The sequence below is a fragment of the Vigna umbellata genome, chromosome 2 (assembly GCF_029865625.1).
Source record: "Vigna umbellata cultivar VRB3 chromosome 2, Vumbellata_1.0, whole genome shotgun sequence".
NCBI lineage: Eukaryota > Viridiplantae > Streptophyta > Magnoliopsida > Fabales > Fabaceae > Vigna > Vigna umbellata.
Genome location: NC_142166.1, coordinates 11290251 through 11310374, shown reverse-complemented (window position 1 = coordinate 11310374; position 20124 = coordinate 11290251). Strand labels below are relative to the sequence as shown.

Genomic DNA, 20124 nt, shown 5'->3' with positions numbered 1-20124 from the left:
TGACAGCCTTGTGTAAGGCAAGTGGAGTAGCTGGGGTATCTGATATAACTTTGAAACTACAACCTCCTCTCAACAAGAAATTTTTTGACACGAATTGCACCAACAGGGGGAGTTGTCTGCTATGAATGCCCCTCCTCATGTTCTTCCTCCACGCAAGAATGTTAGAGTTGCCAAACCGCCCTTAGCGCCTTCTGTTCCTTCACCAGACCTGTTAACTCGCTACATGCAGCAGAGTCTAGCTCGACAGGACGACATCCGAGACTGGTGCAACAATATGCGGCAGGGTCAGGTGTCTTTACAGGAGAGCATGTATCACCTATCCCTGGGCATCCCTGATTTTCCTCCAGATTCACTGATGACTAGAGCCTAGTTTGCAGCGCAGATTCCATGGCCTGATGGCAGGCCGAAGTCCAAGTGGGGGAGTGCTTACCCAGCAGAACCAGAGCCAGAGCTAGAGCAGTAGGAGGACATGATGGCCGATGACGGTGACGAAGAGGAAGAGGAGCCAGATCCAATATGGACACAGCAGAGTTACCATACATAGGAAAGCCAGTGGAGATCAAGACCTGATAGGTCTTGGTAGAGCAGATGGATAGAGACTCCTATTGTTTTTGTTTAGTGTCATGTGTTATTTGAGTGCAGTCGTTATTATGTGGAACTTTGTTTAGTTGATATATGTTTGTGGTTGTAAAGACAGTTGTGTTTTGATTTAATGCTTATGTAGTATTTGATTAAGTCATGTGATTCTTGAGGATGATTGCATATATGACTGTGGTTGCAATGTGCTTCATATTTTTATCTGTGAGTAAGTATGAACTATGACCAAATCTGTTGAGTGTTGAAAGCTATGTTGATTGAGAGATATTGAGTTGTCTAGATGTGAAATTGACTTTTGCATGATTTTGATTCTACATACATACACACTTGTGTGGTTAAGGATGAAAGAGGCATTGTTTGATATTGATTATACAGCTACTTGGCCAAACAACCATCCTGAACACATATCAGATACATTTGTCAACCCTTTTGAACCTTGAAATTTTTTCTTTCCACCTTGAGCCTATTAGATGATATCCTACCTTACACCTTAGAAGACAACAAGTATTATGCTTTAAACGAGGGTAAGGTTGAATTCAAGTTTGGGGAAAGAAAAATTGTTCAATATAAAAAAAAAGTTGATCAAAAGGGTGCTTAAATTGAAAAAGAAGGTTGAGCTGTGAAATAAAATGGTATGTGATGAATGATATATTGTGGGATTTGAGTACTGGATTGGAAATTGAAGTTGTTCTCTTCTTAATAGGTGTCTTTGAATCCAAGAAAAACCATGATTCTTTTTCTAGCCAAGCAAGCCTTAATCTGAAAAGACCTTTGGACTTAACCAATAGTGTGTGAAGTATGTGAATCAAATGAAATACAAAAATTGATGAAGTTCTATGACAATTCTACTGTCATGTGAGGACAAACACTTGAGTGGTGAGTAATGATAAATATTGATCTGGTTGTTCATATTTTATGCACAGGTGATTTTGTGAGTAATGCACCATGTCATATTTGTTTGAAATCTTTGGGAATGCATGTGATTTTTTTATTCTGATGTGCAAAGTCATTTTATCAAAATGTCAAATGTTTGTTGTGTTGTTAATTTTTCTTCTATGATTTCCTGAGGGCATGAAATAGTTCAAGTTTGGGGGAGTTGATAAGTGTGAAAAAGAGTTGTTTTTACACTTATAAATTATCTTAATCTTATAATTATTCATGTTATTACTCAGTGAAAAGTTGTAATAGGAAGTAGATTATTATGTAATAACATGAATAATTATAAGATTGAGATCATTTATAAGTGTAAAAATAACTCTTTTTCACACTTATGAGGAACTCAAGTCCTAAAGCCTCTGCATAATACGTCTCATTCGTCTCTCCAATAATGCATAACAACATTTGAGAGTATGTGTGGTACGTCATTAATCTTTTTTCTTTGTTGGGATGCTATCATTTTTTCTCGTCACACCACCTAAAATTTATAATTGTAAAACACAAATGAATGCCTTGTGTGACTATATAAAAATTAAGAAACAAACCTATCAGTCTCTAGACTCTTTAGATGCAGAAAACTACATTTATTTTTCCTCAATGGGCAAGCATATTTTGTTGGGCGAACATTTAGTTATGATTATTACAGTTTGAGAAATTCATTGGGAGAGCCCATTCATTGGGTAATGAGTTTGAGTTTGTTTTCTTATTTTTGAGTATTTTACGAGGTGATGTGTTTGGCCTTCTTTAGAGTTCTTAGGTGTTTAAGTCTATTTATACATTTCTCAAAGACATATGTAAACATCTTGATTGGTCATATATGACATTAGTTTTCGTTTAAGAGAGAATTCTCTTAGTTTTTTTTTTATAAAACACACTCTTTCATAAAACTTTCTCTTGAATTTTTAATTCTATCACAAGAAGAGAAGATGAAAATCTAAATCATTCCTCTGTTTTATTAAACTACACTAAACCTATTTATATATGAACCAAGAATCATACTAGGCCACCTAATTAGCTAGCTAACTAACAAAACTAATATTCATAAAAAAGTTGCCAACTAAAAAATATTCATTGACACCGATAAAGACCTGATAAAATTCATATTATAGCATTAAACCTCCTTCTTAACAAAGTATGTAATTAACAAAGTATTGAAAATAAATACAAAAACATAACAAAGACTCAATAAAAAGATGTAAAATTCTGATTCTAGTATGAAACGTTCTTCTTAATTCTTTATCCATACATTCATCACAGTGGTATTAAATCTATCTTATAAAATACAATTAATATAATTATATATAATTTATCTTTATTGGATGCAAGATTCTGTGTAGTCTAATGAAAGTCTATAGTAATTTGGTTTAACTAAAAATGGGTTAAAGTGTAATTTATAATTTCATTTGATGAGTCAAAATAAGTCTTTTTTTTTTTATATATTTCGATGTTTGGATATTTCCACTTATGAGATAATCACTTTTACGTATTTCATACAAGTTTCTCTCATAAAAGTGTTATTTCTTCAAATCCTAAAGTTCTCCTAGAACATTCTCATACTAAAAATTTGAATTTAGTTTATTTTATAAATTAAATATGTTTTCAGTGAAAATTGAAAATAATTATTTTTTACAATTTTAATTCAATTTAATTTCTCAATTTTAAAAATATCAATCATTTTAACTAAATTTATTACATTTTATTATATTTATTTAATATTTCAAAACATGTATTTAATTAACAAGTGAAAATGTTATCGAAAAAAAAACATAAAATAAATTTAATAAAATTTATTTAAAAAATTTAAATCTTTATAAGATTAAATTGATTCAAAGTCACTGGTTATAATTTTTCTAAAATTAAAAAATTAAAAATATATTTAATCATTATTTTATAAAATTTGTTAGATATATGACATTAGACAAATCTTCATTTGTCTAAACATTTGGATTTGTCAGAGAAAATCTTCATTAAGATACGTGAGTGAGAGAACATTTAAGATAAGATTCTATATTATAATGTCTTCTTTTTAAAGTATAAATAGAAATTATTGAAATAATTTAATAATAATATTTTATTGAAAGAATAATGTTATTACAATTTAAAAATGTTATAAGTGAAACCAAAGACGATAAATTCAAGATTAAACGTCACAAGTGGATTCAAAGTGAAAATAATATAAATAAATTTTGTTGGATAATTATAACTATAATCTTTATCTAATATTCTTTTATAAATTGTAATATAAAAACTTTCCTTAAATCTTGGATCTTGGTTCTACATTTAACAATTTGAGTTAGTTCCATGCAAATTTCTACAACTTTTCTAGGATATTTTCGAATTACCAATGTAATTCTTAATTCCTATTTTTCTATTAACAATTATATAAACTGCGATAAGAACAATGACTTAAGCTACATAAACACAAGTTGCAATAATAAAAAGAAATTTTTCACAAAAAATAAGAGAAGTTGAAAAATTCAAAGATAGTAAGAAAAAGAAATTAAAGAAACACTGACTAGACACTTATAACGGAATAAATATACAAAGAAATCTTATTAGCAACAAATGTGTCGACTTCACAAATAAATACAACAATATTATATTTTGTATACCCAAAATATATATTATTGGAAGGAAATTAAGTTCTTGAGAATAATTTTCTTTGGTTTAATTTCTCAATAGGTTCTATTTTCGTTCAGAATTTAAAATAGATCTCTGACTTTTTTGGCATCTTAACTGGATCCTTATTTTTGTTAATTTGATTCAAATAAAGTTTTTTCGTCAAATTCATCAAACGACTGTTAATGAGTGTGTGACGTGATCTAGGAACAGTGCAATTTTAGTACACGTGTCAATAAAAACGTGTGTGAATTCGATTTTTTTAAATTTAGAATTAAAGAATTAAATAAATATATTATAAATTTTGCTGAAATTAGTTAAAGAAAGGGCAAAGATGGACATGGCATGTGAAACATCCATTTTCTGTGCAACTGGGAAATCAAAATCAAATTGGGTGCAGATCATTTAGCTATGAGTTCGTTCCAGCAGAAGGCCAAAGGAGTGAGAAATCCTTCTATTTCCCCTTCTTAACAGAAACCTTGGACATTGACGAAAACAATCTCTACCCTTTCGTCCATCTTTCCACCGACGGTAACCTCTTCATCTTCTCCAACAACCGTTCCGTTCTTCTCAACCTCATCTCCCACAAAATCGTTCGCACCTTCCCCGTCTTACTCGGTGGCAGCCGCAACTACCCCGCCTTTGGCATGTCCGCCCTCCTCCCCATTAACCTCGATGACCCAAACCCCAAGGGCGAGGTCATGATTTGTGGCAGCAACGTTCCCGACGCCTTCCACGTTGTCGAGACAACCAAAGTCTTCCTTCCAGCTCTTCAAGACTGTAATAGGTATCACACATTAAACATCACATCTACATGTCTCTCTCAACAATTTTCCCCCCAATTTTTCCCCAAGGAGTCCTAAAATACAAAATTCTCCCAATTTGATTTTGATTTCCCACTTGTAGAAACAATCGATGTTTCAGCTAAAAGACCAATACCATTTTTCATCTTTGCCCTTTCTTTAATTAATTTCAGCAAAAATGATAATATATTTACTTAATTCTTTAATTATAAATTTTAAAAAATCGCATTCACAGATATTTTTGTTGACTCGTGTATTAAAAATACAGTGTTACCAGGCCATGTCACACACTCATTAACACCGTTTGATAAAATTGACAGAAATGATTTATTTGCATTAAATTAACAAAATTAAGGACCCAATTGAGACGCCAAAAAATAAAAGAAATTATTTAAAATTATGGACGAAAATAGGAACCTATTGAGACATTAAACCAATTTCTTTCAACAACTCTTTTTAGTGATAAAATATTATATTCAAATAATAATAATAATAAATGTAAATAAAAATTTAGAATACATTAATAATGCATTTAATTATATAATAAATATATGTAAACATAAATAGAATTTTAGAATACAATTTAGAATAAGACAATAATACGTTTAATTAAATAATATATGAAATGATGTGAGTATGAAGATTACAGTTCCGTTGGTAACATACTTCAATTCAAAATTTAAATACCAGAAGGAAACATTTCTCCCAATTCCAGCAGGGCGTGAATGTACGCGCCAGAGTGGCACGGGCTTAGTTCAAAACTGAAAACTGCACTCCTCGGTTCAATTCAAATGAAATGAAATGAAATCACATCAAACTTCATTCATTCTGCTGCAATGGAGCTCACCGAAGAACAACAACGGCAAGTTGAAGCGAACCGTGCAGCGGCGATCGCAAAACGCAAAGCGTTCTTAGAATCCAGAGCGCAACGAGAAGAACAATCTCATGGTGAAGGAGAAAAGACTACGAACCCCAACCCATGGCACCTTTTCAAGTGCCAAAAGTTCCCTAAACCTCAACCCCCGAAGTTCCTCGCCAGACTCGAAATATGCTCCGCCGATTCCTTCTCCATCACACCCATTCAGCTTCCTCCGTTCCCCTTCCCCGGTCACCAGCATTGCCTCTCCACTCTAAACTCCATTCTCTCACATGTACTTCACTTCTCTCACTCTCATTTTTAGCCATCACACACACTCTTCTATTTTTATTTACCCTAATTTCGTTTTTCGTTTCTCAGGTGATGCTTTCGCACTTCACGCAGACCACCGGAGGGGTGGAGGTATGCGTGTTCAAGCTCACGGAGTACCACGCTGTGGTCAGACAGTTGAAGGTGGAGGTGGAGGCGCTTCAGGTGGAGGAGATCCCCTGGGCGACGTTCAACGTGGTGGAGCGTCTCTCGCTTTCGGTAGCTGCTGGGCGGTGGACGCCGGTGCGGCCGGAGCACTTGGCCGACGAGGAGGTAGAGCGCCTGATCGCGAAACTCCCAAGGTCTCTCCTGGACGTATTGCTCCCTTTCCAGCATGACGGACTGCGGTTCGCGTTGAGAAGAGGCGCTCGGTGTCTCATTGCCGATGATATGGGCCTCGGGAAAACACTCCAGGTAACGTTCATTGTTGTGATGATTTGTATTTGGCTGGATTGTGTAAATGTGATTATAAATTTCTGACGTGATTGTTTGGATGATGGTTTTTTTTTTTTTTTTTTTTTGTTTTGTATTAGGCTATTGCTATTGCGGGGTGTTTTCTGGATGAAGGTTCCATACTCGTGGTTTGTCCTGCTGTGTTGCGGTTCACGTGGGCGGAGGAATTGGAGCGCTGGCTTCCTTTCTGTTTGCCGGCTGATATACATCTCGGTAATGTTTTGCTTTTTAAGAAAGGTTGTGGTATTTGTTAATGACCAATATTGGGGTTGGTCTCAATTGACACTTGAAACCGTGAGCGTGTTGTTCTTGAAAAAAATGTAGAGTGCTTGCGATGACAGTACAGTTCACGTGTTTGAGATTATGTTAATGGAATTCTTTGGATGCATAGATGATTCTACTGAAGATGGTTTGGTATTGGGATATTTGAACAGTAAAAGAAAAAGATGGTTTTGGATATGGTGCCTGGACTAGATGGAAAGATTGGTTAAATGAATCAGCCATGCTTTATAAATATATGGTTTGAGAACTCTACTGTGGAGATAACTTTGTGTGGATGGGTGTTTTGTTGATTACGTGGTTAGTTAAGAGTGGTTTGTAGTTATGCGCAGACGATGATGAGTTGATAATCTAGTAGGGTGTTTTTTGGTGTTGGCACGTGCCACATTAACTACTTAGAAGATTTGGAGCTAAGCTGATTTCATGATTAGATTCAGGAATAATGAACATAGGTTTTAGAAGAACGTTTGGTGTTATGTGGTCATGGAAGTAAGTCCAACTGTTCAGCGCTTTACAACTTGGTGTGATTGCTTGGTGCATTTAAGGCTACGATTTTCTGAAACTTAAATGAAGCATGGGTTTGCATTAGTAAGTCACCAATTAACCAAGCTTATTGCAGAAAGAAAGGGAGAGGGAAGGGGGATTAGTTCCTCATGTGATCAGTGCATTTACTGTGATCACTGAAAGCAATGAGTAAAAGTACAACTAACTGTATACATGGCATGGAGCATGGTAATGGAAATGCACATAGGACTATTCAGTTGGTTTGAAGAGGGGAGAAACCGGGAGGAGGGGAAAGAAAGAGAGAGAAGAAGCAGGAAAGATCTGAGTAAATGGAATTGCAGGAATAGGCCATGGCTCTCAATGCCTTTGGATAATCTGTATTTATTTTACAATTCTGCTGCTATTTTCTCTGCAGTTATGTTTTCCTGATACTAACATTGCACTGATATTTGTAGCAGAAGTGTATTGTACACTATATGTACCATTTTCAGTAGAGACCTGGTCCCTATTTTCTATCTTTTCACCATGATAGTTCTCTCAGTAGTACAACCTTCTACTACTACTAGGCCAACAAATAAGATCTGTTACTATTTGCTGAGCTCTGGCTGTGATAAAAGGACTTGTTGTCCACCTCTGTACTCTTCTCCTTGTGGATTTCTCTACGGCCAGTCCCAAGTGCCAATAAAGGAGGAGAGTTGTATTAAGCCCTTGACAACCAATGTAAAGCTTGTTGAAACCTTAAACAATTTTCTTATAAATGAGACAACAAAAAGTCAGTGAAATCCACATGAATATTCACATATTCAATTTTGCATTTGTGTACACATCAAGTTGATTTGTTGTATTGTGACTGTTTAACAGTAATCCAATTTGGTACAGATTTCAAAGCCAACATGATGTGAAACATTAGGAAAGATAAGCTTAAATTAAAAATAAAATGACAATATGATCTGGAAAATATAGTTTTTCTCGCAGGGCCTCATTATACCCTTTCCATTAATAACTTACATGACAGCCATGACAAACTGGTAGTTATCAGAATGACGAGTCTGTCCAGCAATTCACTTTAGTCTGCTGTATATTCAGTTAAAGGGTGTCTGGGTAATTTATTTTCAATACTACAGTAAAGCTGTTGGTGAGCACTAATATAGATTTGACTTCTAATAATTTGAAATATTGCCTATTAATTTCCTTTTTCATTGCATGGCCATTTTTGTTCATGATTCTGTTACAAAATTGATAATTTCTTGTGCTAGCTTGTTGACATTTAGATGTTTCTTCAAATTCAGTTTTTGGCCATCAAGACAACCCTATATATTTAACAAGAAAACCTAGAGTTGTGGTTATTTCTTATACCATGCTTCATCGTCTAAGAAAGAACATGCTTGAACTTCAATGGGCTCTTTTGATTGTTGATGAATCACATCATGTGCGATGTACGAAGAAAACAGAACCAGGCGAGGTATGCAATGTTTCCATTGTGTTTCTTGTTTGTAAAATTTAAAACACCAAAAAGAAACTACTTAAAGAGAAAAAGTGTAAGATATCTTTTGGATCTCACTGTTTTTTCATGTTCATATATTTATAAGGATTGCTTACAAAATAAGCTTAAGAAAGGAGAAAAAATTAAACCCCTAGGATGCTAGCTTGCGAGTAGATAGAACAAGAAACAACTTTTTGTTCAGAAAATAATATAAACTATTCTAACACTCCTTTCAAGTTGGAGCATAGAGATTATATGGTCCAATATAAATTGAATCTGAGCTCCCATTGATTTTGTTAGAATGTTTTCAAGTTGATCATTGGAGACAACAAACTCAGTACAAATTTCCTTGGACAACTTTTCTCTACCAAAATCACACTCACTTTCTATGTTTTGTCATCTTATGAAACACAAGGTTGGAAGCAATGTGAAGAGTTGCTTGTTTATCATATTACATTCTCATTGGTTGAATTTCACTAAACTTCTGTTGGAGAAATTGTTTTATCCTCACAAGTGAGTGATGCCATTCACAAGTTCAACTCTTGATCAAGCAATTACATTTTGTTTCTTGCTTTTCCAAGAATAATATTTTCTCCAATGAAAACACAATATCTAGTAGTGGAACGCCAATCTATTGGAGACCTACCTTTATCAACATCACAATATCCAAATATCTGGGTACTTCCCTTTATCTTCATATAGTAGACCTTGTCCTAGAATGTGAGGTATTTGAAAATGTGAAAAACAACATTCAAATAATCAATGCAAGGAATTTACAAAAACTAACTCACCACACCAAATGCAAAAGGTAGGTCAGGCCTAGTAATAGTAAGATAAATAAGTTTTTTTCGAAAGTCTTCTTCATATCTTTGGATCTGAGAAGGGCTCACTTTGTTCTGCCATTAATTTCTATTTTGGATCCACATGACTATCCATCGATTTATAATCAATCATTCCCGTTTCTTTCTAGATATTCAATGCATATTTTAAACGTGTATTTCTGTTGAGCAATTAAAAGACCCTCTTTTGATTGAGTCACTTCAATGCCTAAGTATTTGAGACACCCAACATCTTTGGTTTGAAAAAAGTGTTTGCTCAAATGTTGCTTTAGACTACTAGTTTTTGGTGACATCATTTCCTGTAATAATTATATCATCAACTAATAGGTACTAGAAAAAAGAAAGCACAATACAACTGAATAATCACTGTATTAGTAATGAAATCAGGACTGTATCAGAATGATATCAGTGCCTGAATCAGGAAAGAAAATACATAACAGTAAGCAAAGTAGAAAGTATCTCTAGACAATTAGAGAGTGCCTAGTCTCTCCCAAATCCCAGCCAATTCCAGCCTATTCTCCCCCACTATCTTTCCATGCTTTATACCCATACAACAAAATCACTGCTTTCCTACCGTGCCAGCTCAGCAGCTTGTTACATGGAAGGACTCTTCTCATTCTCTATCATGCCATTTTGATCCCCTACATTGTCATTCATTCTCTGTTTAATACACACCTTAGATATTTTGGGTTTGGGCCTAACTATTTCCGAGTTCCTATCATCAACTACTCAGTTAGGTTAACACATTTTGTAAGAGATGTATGACAGTAAAAGACTAAATGATCTACTTCATTGTGTTTCAGTCCAAAGATTTGAACAGTATAGCTAAACTTTTCTAACCAAACGCCAGAAGATTGTTTCAGTCCAAAGATTTGAACAATATAACTAAACTTTTCTAACCAAAACCTGAAGATTGCTTGAGACTGTAGAGGGATTGTTCCAGGCTTCTTCAATAATCTTCCCTCAGTCAGGATGTTTAATCCACAATAAAAGAAATTTAAATGAGGAAAAAAGATTTAATCCCTCTGTATTTTTTTGTTCAAAACATCTATTTTCCGTTGCCTTTGTGTGCATGAGTGTTTGGGTGGAAACTACTACTGTGGTACTCCTAAGATAGAGGCTTCTTGGTTCCCGTAAATGATGATCACATTATAATTGTTGTAGCTACAATTACTAGCACTGTTATCTCTCTTTTGCCCTGGATTATGAATTTGCACTTACAATGTATTGTAGTTTGTAGCAGTGCTGTATGAATTTGGTTTGAGGGAGGAGATTTATATTAGTGGGATAAGAAGATCTGATTGGGGTTTGGTAATCAAATAACCATATTTTAACATCTGAGAGTACGAAATCAAACATGTGAACTTCATTTTCCTTTTGAAGAACTGCTTTCAGAAGGCAGATTTTCATATTCTTAATATCTGCCTTGTAATTGTAATTTAGTGTGTTATCTTTTCTCTCTGTATCTCCTATTTAGCTAAAGTCTGAAAGTTATATTTTGCCATCTATCTTTTGTTTGAACAGATACAGGCTGTTCTTGATGTGGCTTCAAAAGTCCATCGTATAATTCTGCTATCAGGGACACCTTCTCTGTCAAGGTTGTGGCATAATCACAGCAAGCCAGTTGCATTTATTTTCAAGTTGGAGTGAAAATGAAAAATCTTATTTAATATTTTGCTTTTTACTCTATATTTAAGTTTATGTTCTGTGTCCACTGTTCTTGTTTTTATTATTTTAACAATTAAAACTTCTTACATATTATGGTGCCTCTCTTCCTAGGTGCTCATAGACCGTACGACATATATAACCAGATAAATATGCTATGGCAAGTATATTCATATTGAATGTTTTTGTATTTAAAATTTTCTATCTGCAAAGACTCTGAATGCAATTTTCTGCAAATGCTTCTATTTACAGGCCTGGTTTGCTGGGGAAGACTAAATACGAATTTGCAAAAACTTATTGCGATTTAAAATATATCAAAGGAAATCAAGGAAAATATTTTGCGGTAATCCTGTTATAAAATCATTTCATATCCTCTCTATGAATGTGTTCTTTGAGAACATCTGTATTTAGATATTTTGATATCATTATAATTATCTTCTTGCTGCTAAGATGTTATCTCTTACAGCAGAAGATCATTACCTTTTGTATGATGTATTTCAGGATGATTACTTTTGTTATTCCTTTAACTTGGTCGGTAAAATATATTTAAATATGGTTGCAGTTGGCGAATGAAAATGTTATAAAATTATTAGAAAAAAAGGGCTAATTCAAAGGTTATAGAATTCTTAGATTCTGTTTTAGCCTCTTGGAGGTTTTGTTTAATACCTGATCTTTTACATAAAGATTTTCATCTTTTTAATCTTTAGTTACGTATGATTAGGGAAAAAAATGATGGAATTTATATTTCGCTTTCATATTTCTTTTTGGGTTGTAATTCACTGTTATGAAATTGACAGAATGGTGGGATTATGCTGCAGGATTATTCAAAGGGTGTGCGCTTGGAAGAGTTAAATGTGTTACTGAAGCAAACTGTTATGGTAGGATCTCCTCCCATATTAATCATCTAATCACTTCTATTAGAAATAGAGAAGATTGGGAGAGAATATCCCCTTGTGTTAAATACACACATAGGGTTATCTATTTATAATAAAAGAAATATGGGCTAAGCCCAAAATACAAATGAGAAAATAATAACTAACTAACTAAAAGATATAATATATCTAACACTCCCCCTCAAGCTGGAGCATATAAATCATATGTTCCGAGCTTGTTACAAAGATAATCAATTCTAGGTCCTCGTAAGGACTTAGTGAATATGTCTGCCAACTGGTTGCTTGAGTTAACAAACTCAGTCTTGATATCTCCGGATATGATTTTTTCTCGAATGAAATGACAATCAACTTCAATGTGTTTGGTTCTCTCATGGAAGACAGGGTTAGAGCTAATATGGAGAGCAGCTTGATTATCACATATAAGTGTCATGTGAGTGACATCTCCAAATTTCAATTCACTAAGCAATTGTTTAAGCCACACAAGCTCGCAAGTAGCTGATGCCATAGCTCTATATTCTGCTTCTGCACTGGACCTTGCCACAACACTTTGCTTCTTACTTTTCCAAGATATCAGGTTGCTACCAATAGAGACACAATACCCAGAAGTAGACCTCCTATCAGAAGGGGAACCAGCCCAATCAGCATCTGAATAACAAACAATTTTTGTATCTTTGTTAGGGCCATATAGCAAACCTTTTCCAGGTGATCTTTTAATATACTTCAGTATGCGAACAACTGCATCCCAATGGTCTTCACATGGGGAGTTTAGAAATTGACTCACCACACTAACTGCGAAGGAAATGTCAGGACGCGTAACAGTAAGATAGTTTAATTTACCAACTAGTCTTCTGTACCGTTCAGGATCTGAGAAAGGCTCCCCCTGATTTGGTAGGAGTTTGATGTTAGGGTCCATAGGTGTCTCAACAGATTTACAATTCATTAACCCTGTTTCCTCCAAGATGTCTAACGCATACTTCCTCTGAGATATGACAATACCATCATTGGATTGTGCTACTTCAATACCCAAAAAGTACCTGAGTTTGCCAAGATCTTTGGTTTGAAAATGATGACAAAGGTGTTGTTTCATCTGAGAGATGCCAAGATAGTCGCTTCCTGTGAGAACAATATCATCGACATACACTATTAAGTAGATACATCCAGCACTCGAGTGGCGATAGAACACTGAATGATCCGCTTCACTGCGAGACATACCAAATTGTTGAACAACACCACTGAATTTACCAAACCAGGCCCGAGGAGACTGTTTTAGGCCATATAAGGATTTGCGAAGACGACATACCAATCCAGATGACTCCCCCTGAGCAACAAAGCCAGGCGGTTGCTCCATATAAATTTCTTCTTGCAAATCACCATTGAGGAAAGCATTTTTGACATCAAGTTGGTAAAGAGGCCATTGTCGAAGAGCGGCCATGGCAATGAAGAGGCGAACAGAGGTCATTTTTGCCACTGGAGAAAAAGTGTCACCATAATCCAAACCAAAAATCTGTGTGTAGCCTTTGGCAACCAGTCGAGCTTTCAGACGATCAATCGTGCCATCAGGACCAACCTTGATAGCATACACCCACCTGCAACCAACAACAGACTTTCCAGATGGTAATTGGACCAGCTCCCAAGTTCCATTTTCCTGTAAAGCACTTAATTCATCCAGCATAGCTTGACGCCAACCAGGATGAGTTAAGGCATCACTCACAGATTTGGGAATTGACACAGAAGAAATGGATGAGAGACAAGTATAAAAAGATGGAGATAATCTGTGGTAATTAAGAACAGTATAATGGGGGGAAGGGTTACGGGTAGAGCGTATACCTTTACGGAGGGCAATAGGCAAGTCAGACTCAGTTGCTGGAGCCGGAAGAGACACATGAGGCGGCACCGGAAGTGAGTCATGAGGGAGACGATTACGGCGACTATAAACCTGAAGGGGTGGAGGTGAAGGATGATCCTGTGGTGAATGAGAGTCTAAAGAAGGAGAAGACAAAATGGGTGGAGCATCACCAGGAGGATCACATATAAGAGGGATATCAACAGTAGCAGGGAGAGGTACAGAACTAGAAGATAGATGTGAAAAGTAAAAAGAAGACTCATCAAAAGTGACATCAGCAGAGATAAAATGACGATTGAGGGAAGGGGAAAAACACTTATAGCCCTTTTGTGACCGTGGAAATCCTAAGAAGACACATTTGTGAGACCTAGGAGATAACTTATCAAGACCAGGACTAAAATCATGAACAAAACATGTAGACCCAAAAACTCGAAGAGGTAATGGATGCAGAGGATCTTGAGGAAATAAGATAGAATGAGGGATTTTGTTATCTAGGACGGAAGATGGCATGCGGTTGATAAGATAACATGCTGTGAGAACTGCATCACCCCAAAAACGTGAGGGTACTTGACCATGAATAAGAAGTGTACGAGTTGTTTCAATAAGGTGTCTATTCTTGCGCTCAGCCACCCCATTTTGTTGAGGGGTATAAGCACATGAGGTTTGGTGAAGAATGCCATGAGAAGCCATAAACTGTTTAAACGGTTGAGAAAGGTATTCACGGCCATTATCACTACGTAAATTTCGAATAGAAACCCCAAACTGTGTTTTTATTTCATTGAAAAAAGATTGAAAAATAGAAAACAACTCAGAACGATTCTTCATTAAAAACAACCAAGTACATCTGGAATAGTCATCAATAAAGGTAACAAAATACTGAAAACCTAAAATGGACTTAACACGACTAGGTCCCCAAATGTCAGAATGAACCAATGAAAAAGGAGACGACGCCCGTTGTGAGACACTACGAGGAAAGGAACTACGAGTATGCTTCCCTAACTGACAAGACTCACACGACAAACTTGATAATGTGGACAACCTCGGGACAAGTTGTTGTAGTTTGGCAAGACTGGGATGACCGAACTGAGCATGAAGAAGGGATGGTGACTCCATGACAACGCCAACATGTGGAGAAGGGCGGAGATGATAAAGGCCATGAGACTCACATCCTGTGCCAATCATGTGTTTCGAACTCCGGTCCTGCAACCAAACAGAATCTTTAGTAAATGAAATAACACAATTAAGAGTACGAGTTAAACGACTAATGGACAATAAGTTGAAGGGAGACCCAGGGACATAAAGTACATGATCAATGGATATGGATGGAAAAATATTAACAGTACCAATACCATGAGATGAGACTCTAGACCCATCAGCCATTGTTACTGAGGGTAAATTATTCGGACATGACAAGGAAGAAAACAAGGACTTGTTACCAGTGATATGATCGGTGGCGCCTGAGTCAAGGACCCAAGGTCCGAGGGAGTGAGTTAGACCAACAAAAGGTGTACCTGTACGTGCAACAGATGCAGAGGTAGTGGAACCAGAGTGCTGATGATCCTCATACCATTTGAGAAATTCGTTGAAGATTGCAGGTTTGTCTACGATATTAGATGAAGTAGGATGGTCTGCAGACGGTGATCGGGGAGGTGGATCAGAATTTGCCATTGCTACAGGTCGAGGAGGACGTCCATGGAGAGCATAACATCTATCTATTTTGTGGCCTAACTTGCCACAATGGTCACATTTTAGACGTCCTTTACTTGGCTTGCGAGACCGACTTCGATCATCACGTTGAGTAGCCATAACAGAGGAATCATCAGTATGAGGGGATGTCTCAATGACGGGTTTGCTCGGTATACGCAAAAGAGCAGAACAAGTAGAAGTAAAGTTGGGTATAACAGGAGAACCCAAAATCTGATCACGGACATGAGAAACATCATCAGAGAGTCCGTATAATGCCAGCAACATGAAGAACTTTGATCGTTGTTCCAATTCTTCAGCAGGAGTGGAAGCAGGGGGTAATATATCATTAAAGTCATGAAGAAGGGCATGAATTTTACCCAAATATTCTGCCATAGGACCAGGATTGCGCGGACCAATAACAGTTAATAGGTCCTGACAAACACCATAAAGACGCTGAGTGTCATTTGTGTATAACAACTTCGCTTGTGCCCATACTTCTGAACATGTTTCATAGGATCGAAACATTTGTTTCAGTGAGGAGTGAATGGTGGACTTTATAACAATGCATAACTGAGCATCAATTTTCATCCAGCGGGAAGTGTCTATGGGAGCAGTAGTCACATTTTGAGTAAGATGATCTAAGTACCCTTGACTCTTCAACCAAAGTTTGATGTCGGACGCCCATGTTGCATAATTTGTGCCATCTAACTTGTCAATGGACAAGTGTACATTCACATAATTGGTATATATTGAAGGATCAGAAGATGAGCCACCAACAGAGGTGTTTGAAGACGCCATATAGAAGGAGAAACCCTAAAAATCCAAAGTGCTCCGATTGACGCAACGACCACAGATCCAGAAAGAGGGCGAGGAGGCGATCACGGCGGTGCTGATCGGCGGCGGAAAGCTCCGGCGACGCGCCGGCACGCGCGGCGGCAGCGGCGGCAGCGGCGACTCTTGCGGCGGCGCGTGGAGGCGCGTGGGAGGTCCGTTCGCCGCGATCTTCGTACGACGGTGGTCGCCCGGCCGAGGCGATTCCGATGGTGTGGTCGCCGGTCGATTCTGGAACTCCGGCGACGGCGGCAGCGGCGGCGACGGCGACGGCGGCGGCGGCAGCGGCAGCGGCGATGGCAGCGACAGCGGCAGTGATGGGTGCCGGAGACCGTGGAGTTGACTGGAACTATTCCTGTGCTCTAGATACCATATTAGAAATAGAGAAGATTGGGAGAGAATATCCCCTTGTGTTAAATACACACATAGGGTTATCTATTTATAATAAAAGAAATATGGGCTAAGCCCAAAATACAAATGAGAAAATAATAACTAACTAACTAAAAGATATAATATATCTAACAACTTCAATATTTTTTTTTTTTGTGTTTTTCTTTAATTACTGACATTAATTACATTCCTAGAAGCGTTCTTCTTTTTTGACATCTGCTCTTCAAATGACCAGCCTAGCATTTTGAAGCTATGAGAGCAGTTTGGCTGTGAAATTTGTAATGCTAAATTAGACTCTGATGAATGGGATCTAATTTTGTTTTCGTTTTGTTTATCCAATCTCACCTTGGAGGATAAGGTTTGATTGTTGCTTTAATTTGATGATTTGGTTATTACATATAGGTTTATATCCTTTAAGTATATCAAACAATACCAAGGAAACATTGTTGTTTTGTAAATAATTGTATTTTGGCTTCACAATAGTATTTATTGAGTTCTCACTAGCTACTGCTTATTGAGTGATTTTTTATTTTAAATCTTCATTTGGTTACTGAGTGCCACATTTTAATTTTGAATACTTAATATTGGTTTTTATTTAATCATGTCTGTTTTGTTTTCTCCTTGATTGCAAAGAACATGGTTATATGAAGTTGTCCATTGTAGATAAGGCGTCTGAAAGAACATGTGATGCTACAGTTACCTCCGAAACGTCGACAAATTATAAGACTGTTGATACAGAGATCGGATATTGTTGCTGCTAAAACTGCAATTGGGGTATTAAGTATTGATGCAACTGAAAGGGAAAGTGAAGAAATAGCTTTGGAAAATTTGGATGAAACTGATGGTATTGTTAAGGAATCTTTAACTCTACTGCAGTGCAATGTTGATTTGTGAGTCATCTATTGTGTCACATGATAGACTTTAAGTTCATTGGTTTACTAGATTGGGAGGAAATTGCATTAAAAGAATACAGCTTTGGAAATTAGTACTTCATAAAAGTGAATTTGATTGCCTACCACATTAATAGCCGAATTCTAGTTGAAAACCTAGACGATTTAAAATTTGCTTATGGTGCGAAAAAGGCATATAATACCGATGGTCACAAGAATATTCAATAAGACCCAAAAAAGTGTTAAAAAAAGTCCAATTGTTACCTGTTATTTATCGATACCAACCTACATTTGAACTATGCAAAAAATTGAAAATTAATTAAAATTTCATGTTCTTGTCAAACTACGTTTTGTCAATACACCGTGTCAAAACTGTTGTTTGGTTGTTATTTTTTTGTGTTTTCAAAGAAAATGGCCATGCTAATTTCTAATGTATAAAAATTATAATTCTATTTCTGTACGTGTGTGTGTCTGTAATGCAGAAGATTGTTATATAAGTTTCTTCTTTCATCTCTCGTACCTGTTGCCAGGCAAGCTTTCTTATCAGGAACTTGGAATTGCAAAGCTTTCTGGTTTTCGTGAATGGCTTGCCCTCCATCCAATAGTTGCAGGATCAGAGAATGCTTCAAAAATGATAATTTTTGCTCATCACCACAAAGTTCTTGATGGAGTACAGGTTTGGAAACTACTGCTTCTTGTAATCCCTTTAGCAGTTATATAAAATTGTAGAGTGATGTCAGTGACTCAATGTTTTTCCTTTCTGCATTTCTCTTTTGCTTTTTGCTGACTATCATAGTTTAGCTTTTGTTGGATTTGGTCCAACTTATTTTAGGCTTTTCTTCATAAAAAGAATAGTTTGGCCAAACACATTTCTAAAAGGTTCTTGAAAATTAAGCAACTTACTTTTATAAAAGAAAAATTAAAGTAGTCTGTTTGAAAAAAATGGGAGAGGCAGCTTGTAGGAGTCAAATGAAATGATAATTGTCAAACAACTTGTACTTTATTTTAAAGATAGTTTTTTGAACTTTAACTTTGAAGGAACTTTTAAAGCAAATATTGCTCTAATAAATCATGCTCCTGGACTACGTTCATGAAGTAAATAAGAGGTACATTTTACTTTTGGAATCACCTTGACTAGTAGTAATCCTGTGTAGTGGCTGGAGCATGATGTTCTCCTGCTGTCTTCATTTATTTGATTGGCTATCATAATTTTTGTTTTAAATTGGCCTCTTGTGATTTGATGACTATCATGAAAAACAAACATTTATATCTATCTTTTTTATGTGAATTTTATCTTTCTAAACTATTCAGGAGTTTGTATGTGAGAAAGGTATAAGTTTTGTGCGAATTGATGGAAATACTCTTGCCAGAGATAGGCAATCAGCAGTAGTCTCATTTAGGTCGTCACCAGAGGTATTGCAACCATTGCCTTTTCTTCTCAAGTTATTGTGAAAAATATCGGTTTATTTATTTTGTTTGCCTATTTAAGATATTTTCTATGTTTATGTTATTTTGTTTGAAATTATAACTTGTTTTACTTTCCATTTCTCATGTTGCACTATTAACAACTTTGAAGTTGCGTTTTCTGACAATCAGACTCAGTTTTATTATCATTGTTCTACTGTTCTATTTTTTAAATTAATTTTTTTTTAATCTTGTTGGGGGCATGCATTGATACTTGGCAATTTTTTTAAGCAAATTAAGTCATTATATCAAGTCTCTTGCTCCACTCATTGAAAAGACAATTTGTTGTGTATGCTAAAAGAACCATGTCATTCCTAACATCAACTGTCTTGAGCATTTTTGTCAACATCAAACTCCCTTTACTACCGTACTTATGCACTTGCATGCAACATGTGTTCTGAATTCCAGGTTACCGACTTATGGGTTTCATTCTTCATTTAAGATTACTGACTTATGGGTTGCATTTTTATTGAAGGTTAAAATTGCAATAATAGGTATTCTAGCAGCAGGTTTTGGACTTGATTTCTCAACAGCACAAGATGTGGTGTTCTTGGAGCTACCACAAAGCCCAACTCTAATGCTCCAGGTTCTGTTTGGAATACCAATTCATTGATTAATTTGTATTTATAACTATCGTTGGGTTGTTGAATTTGTATCATATGCTACTGACTTGTGTTTTCTGCTGTGACATTGATTTGGTTTGTGTCAAACCTGTGTTCCTATGTCAATACAACTGATTTATTTATATTGAGAAAATGAAATC

The 20124-nt window shown here is 36.0% G+C and overlaps 1 protein-coding gene across 3 annotated transcripts in view; it reads left to right on the top strand.

Annotated features, from left to right (window-relative positions):
* The first annotated feature begins 4492 nt into the window (after nucleotides 1–4492).
* Nucleotides 4493–20124, top strand: part of LOC124843916 (SNF2 domain-containing protein / helicase domain-containing protein / HNH endonuclease domain-containing protein) — a 37757-nt gene continuing 22125 nt past the window's right edge. Inside the window, exons 1-13 of one of the 3 annotated variants that reach the window (XM_088106143.1) lie at nucleotides 4493–4939; nucleotides 5646–6106; nucleotides 6193–6555; nucleotides 6675–6807; nucleotides 8667–8839; nucleotides 11224–11297; nucleotides 11489–11524; nucleotides 11617–11707; nucleotides 12183–12242; nucleotides 17671–17851; nucleotides 18428–18573; nucleotides 19209–19310; nucleotides 19837–19947. In XM_088106143.1, coding sequence (XP_087962269.1) covers nucleotides 5792–6106; nucleotides 6193–6555; nucleotides 6675–6807; nucleotides 8667–8839; nucleotides 11224–11297; nucleotides 11489–11524; nucleotides 11617–11707; nucleotides 12183–12242; nucleotides 17671–17851; nucleotides 18428–18573; nucleotides 19209–19310; nucleotides 19837–19947 — 1785 coding nt within the window. In that variant the 5' untranslated portion in view covers nucleotides 4493–4939; nucleotides 5646–5791. The remainder of the gene's footprint in view (nucleotides 4940–5645; nucleotides 6107–6192; nucleotides 6556–6674; nucleotides 6808–8666; nucleotides 8840–11223; nucleotides 11298–11488; nucleotides 11525–11616; nucleotides 11708–12182; nucleotides 12243–17670; nucleotides 17852–18427; nucleotides 18574–19208; nucleotides 19311–19836; nucleotides 19948–20124) is intronic. The other 2 variants (XM_088106144.1, XM_088106142.1) reach the window with 2 other exon arrangements.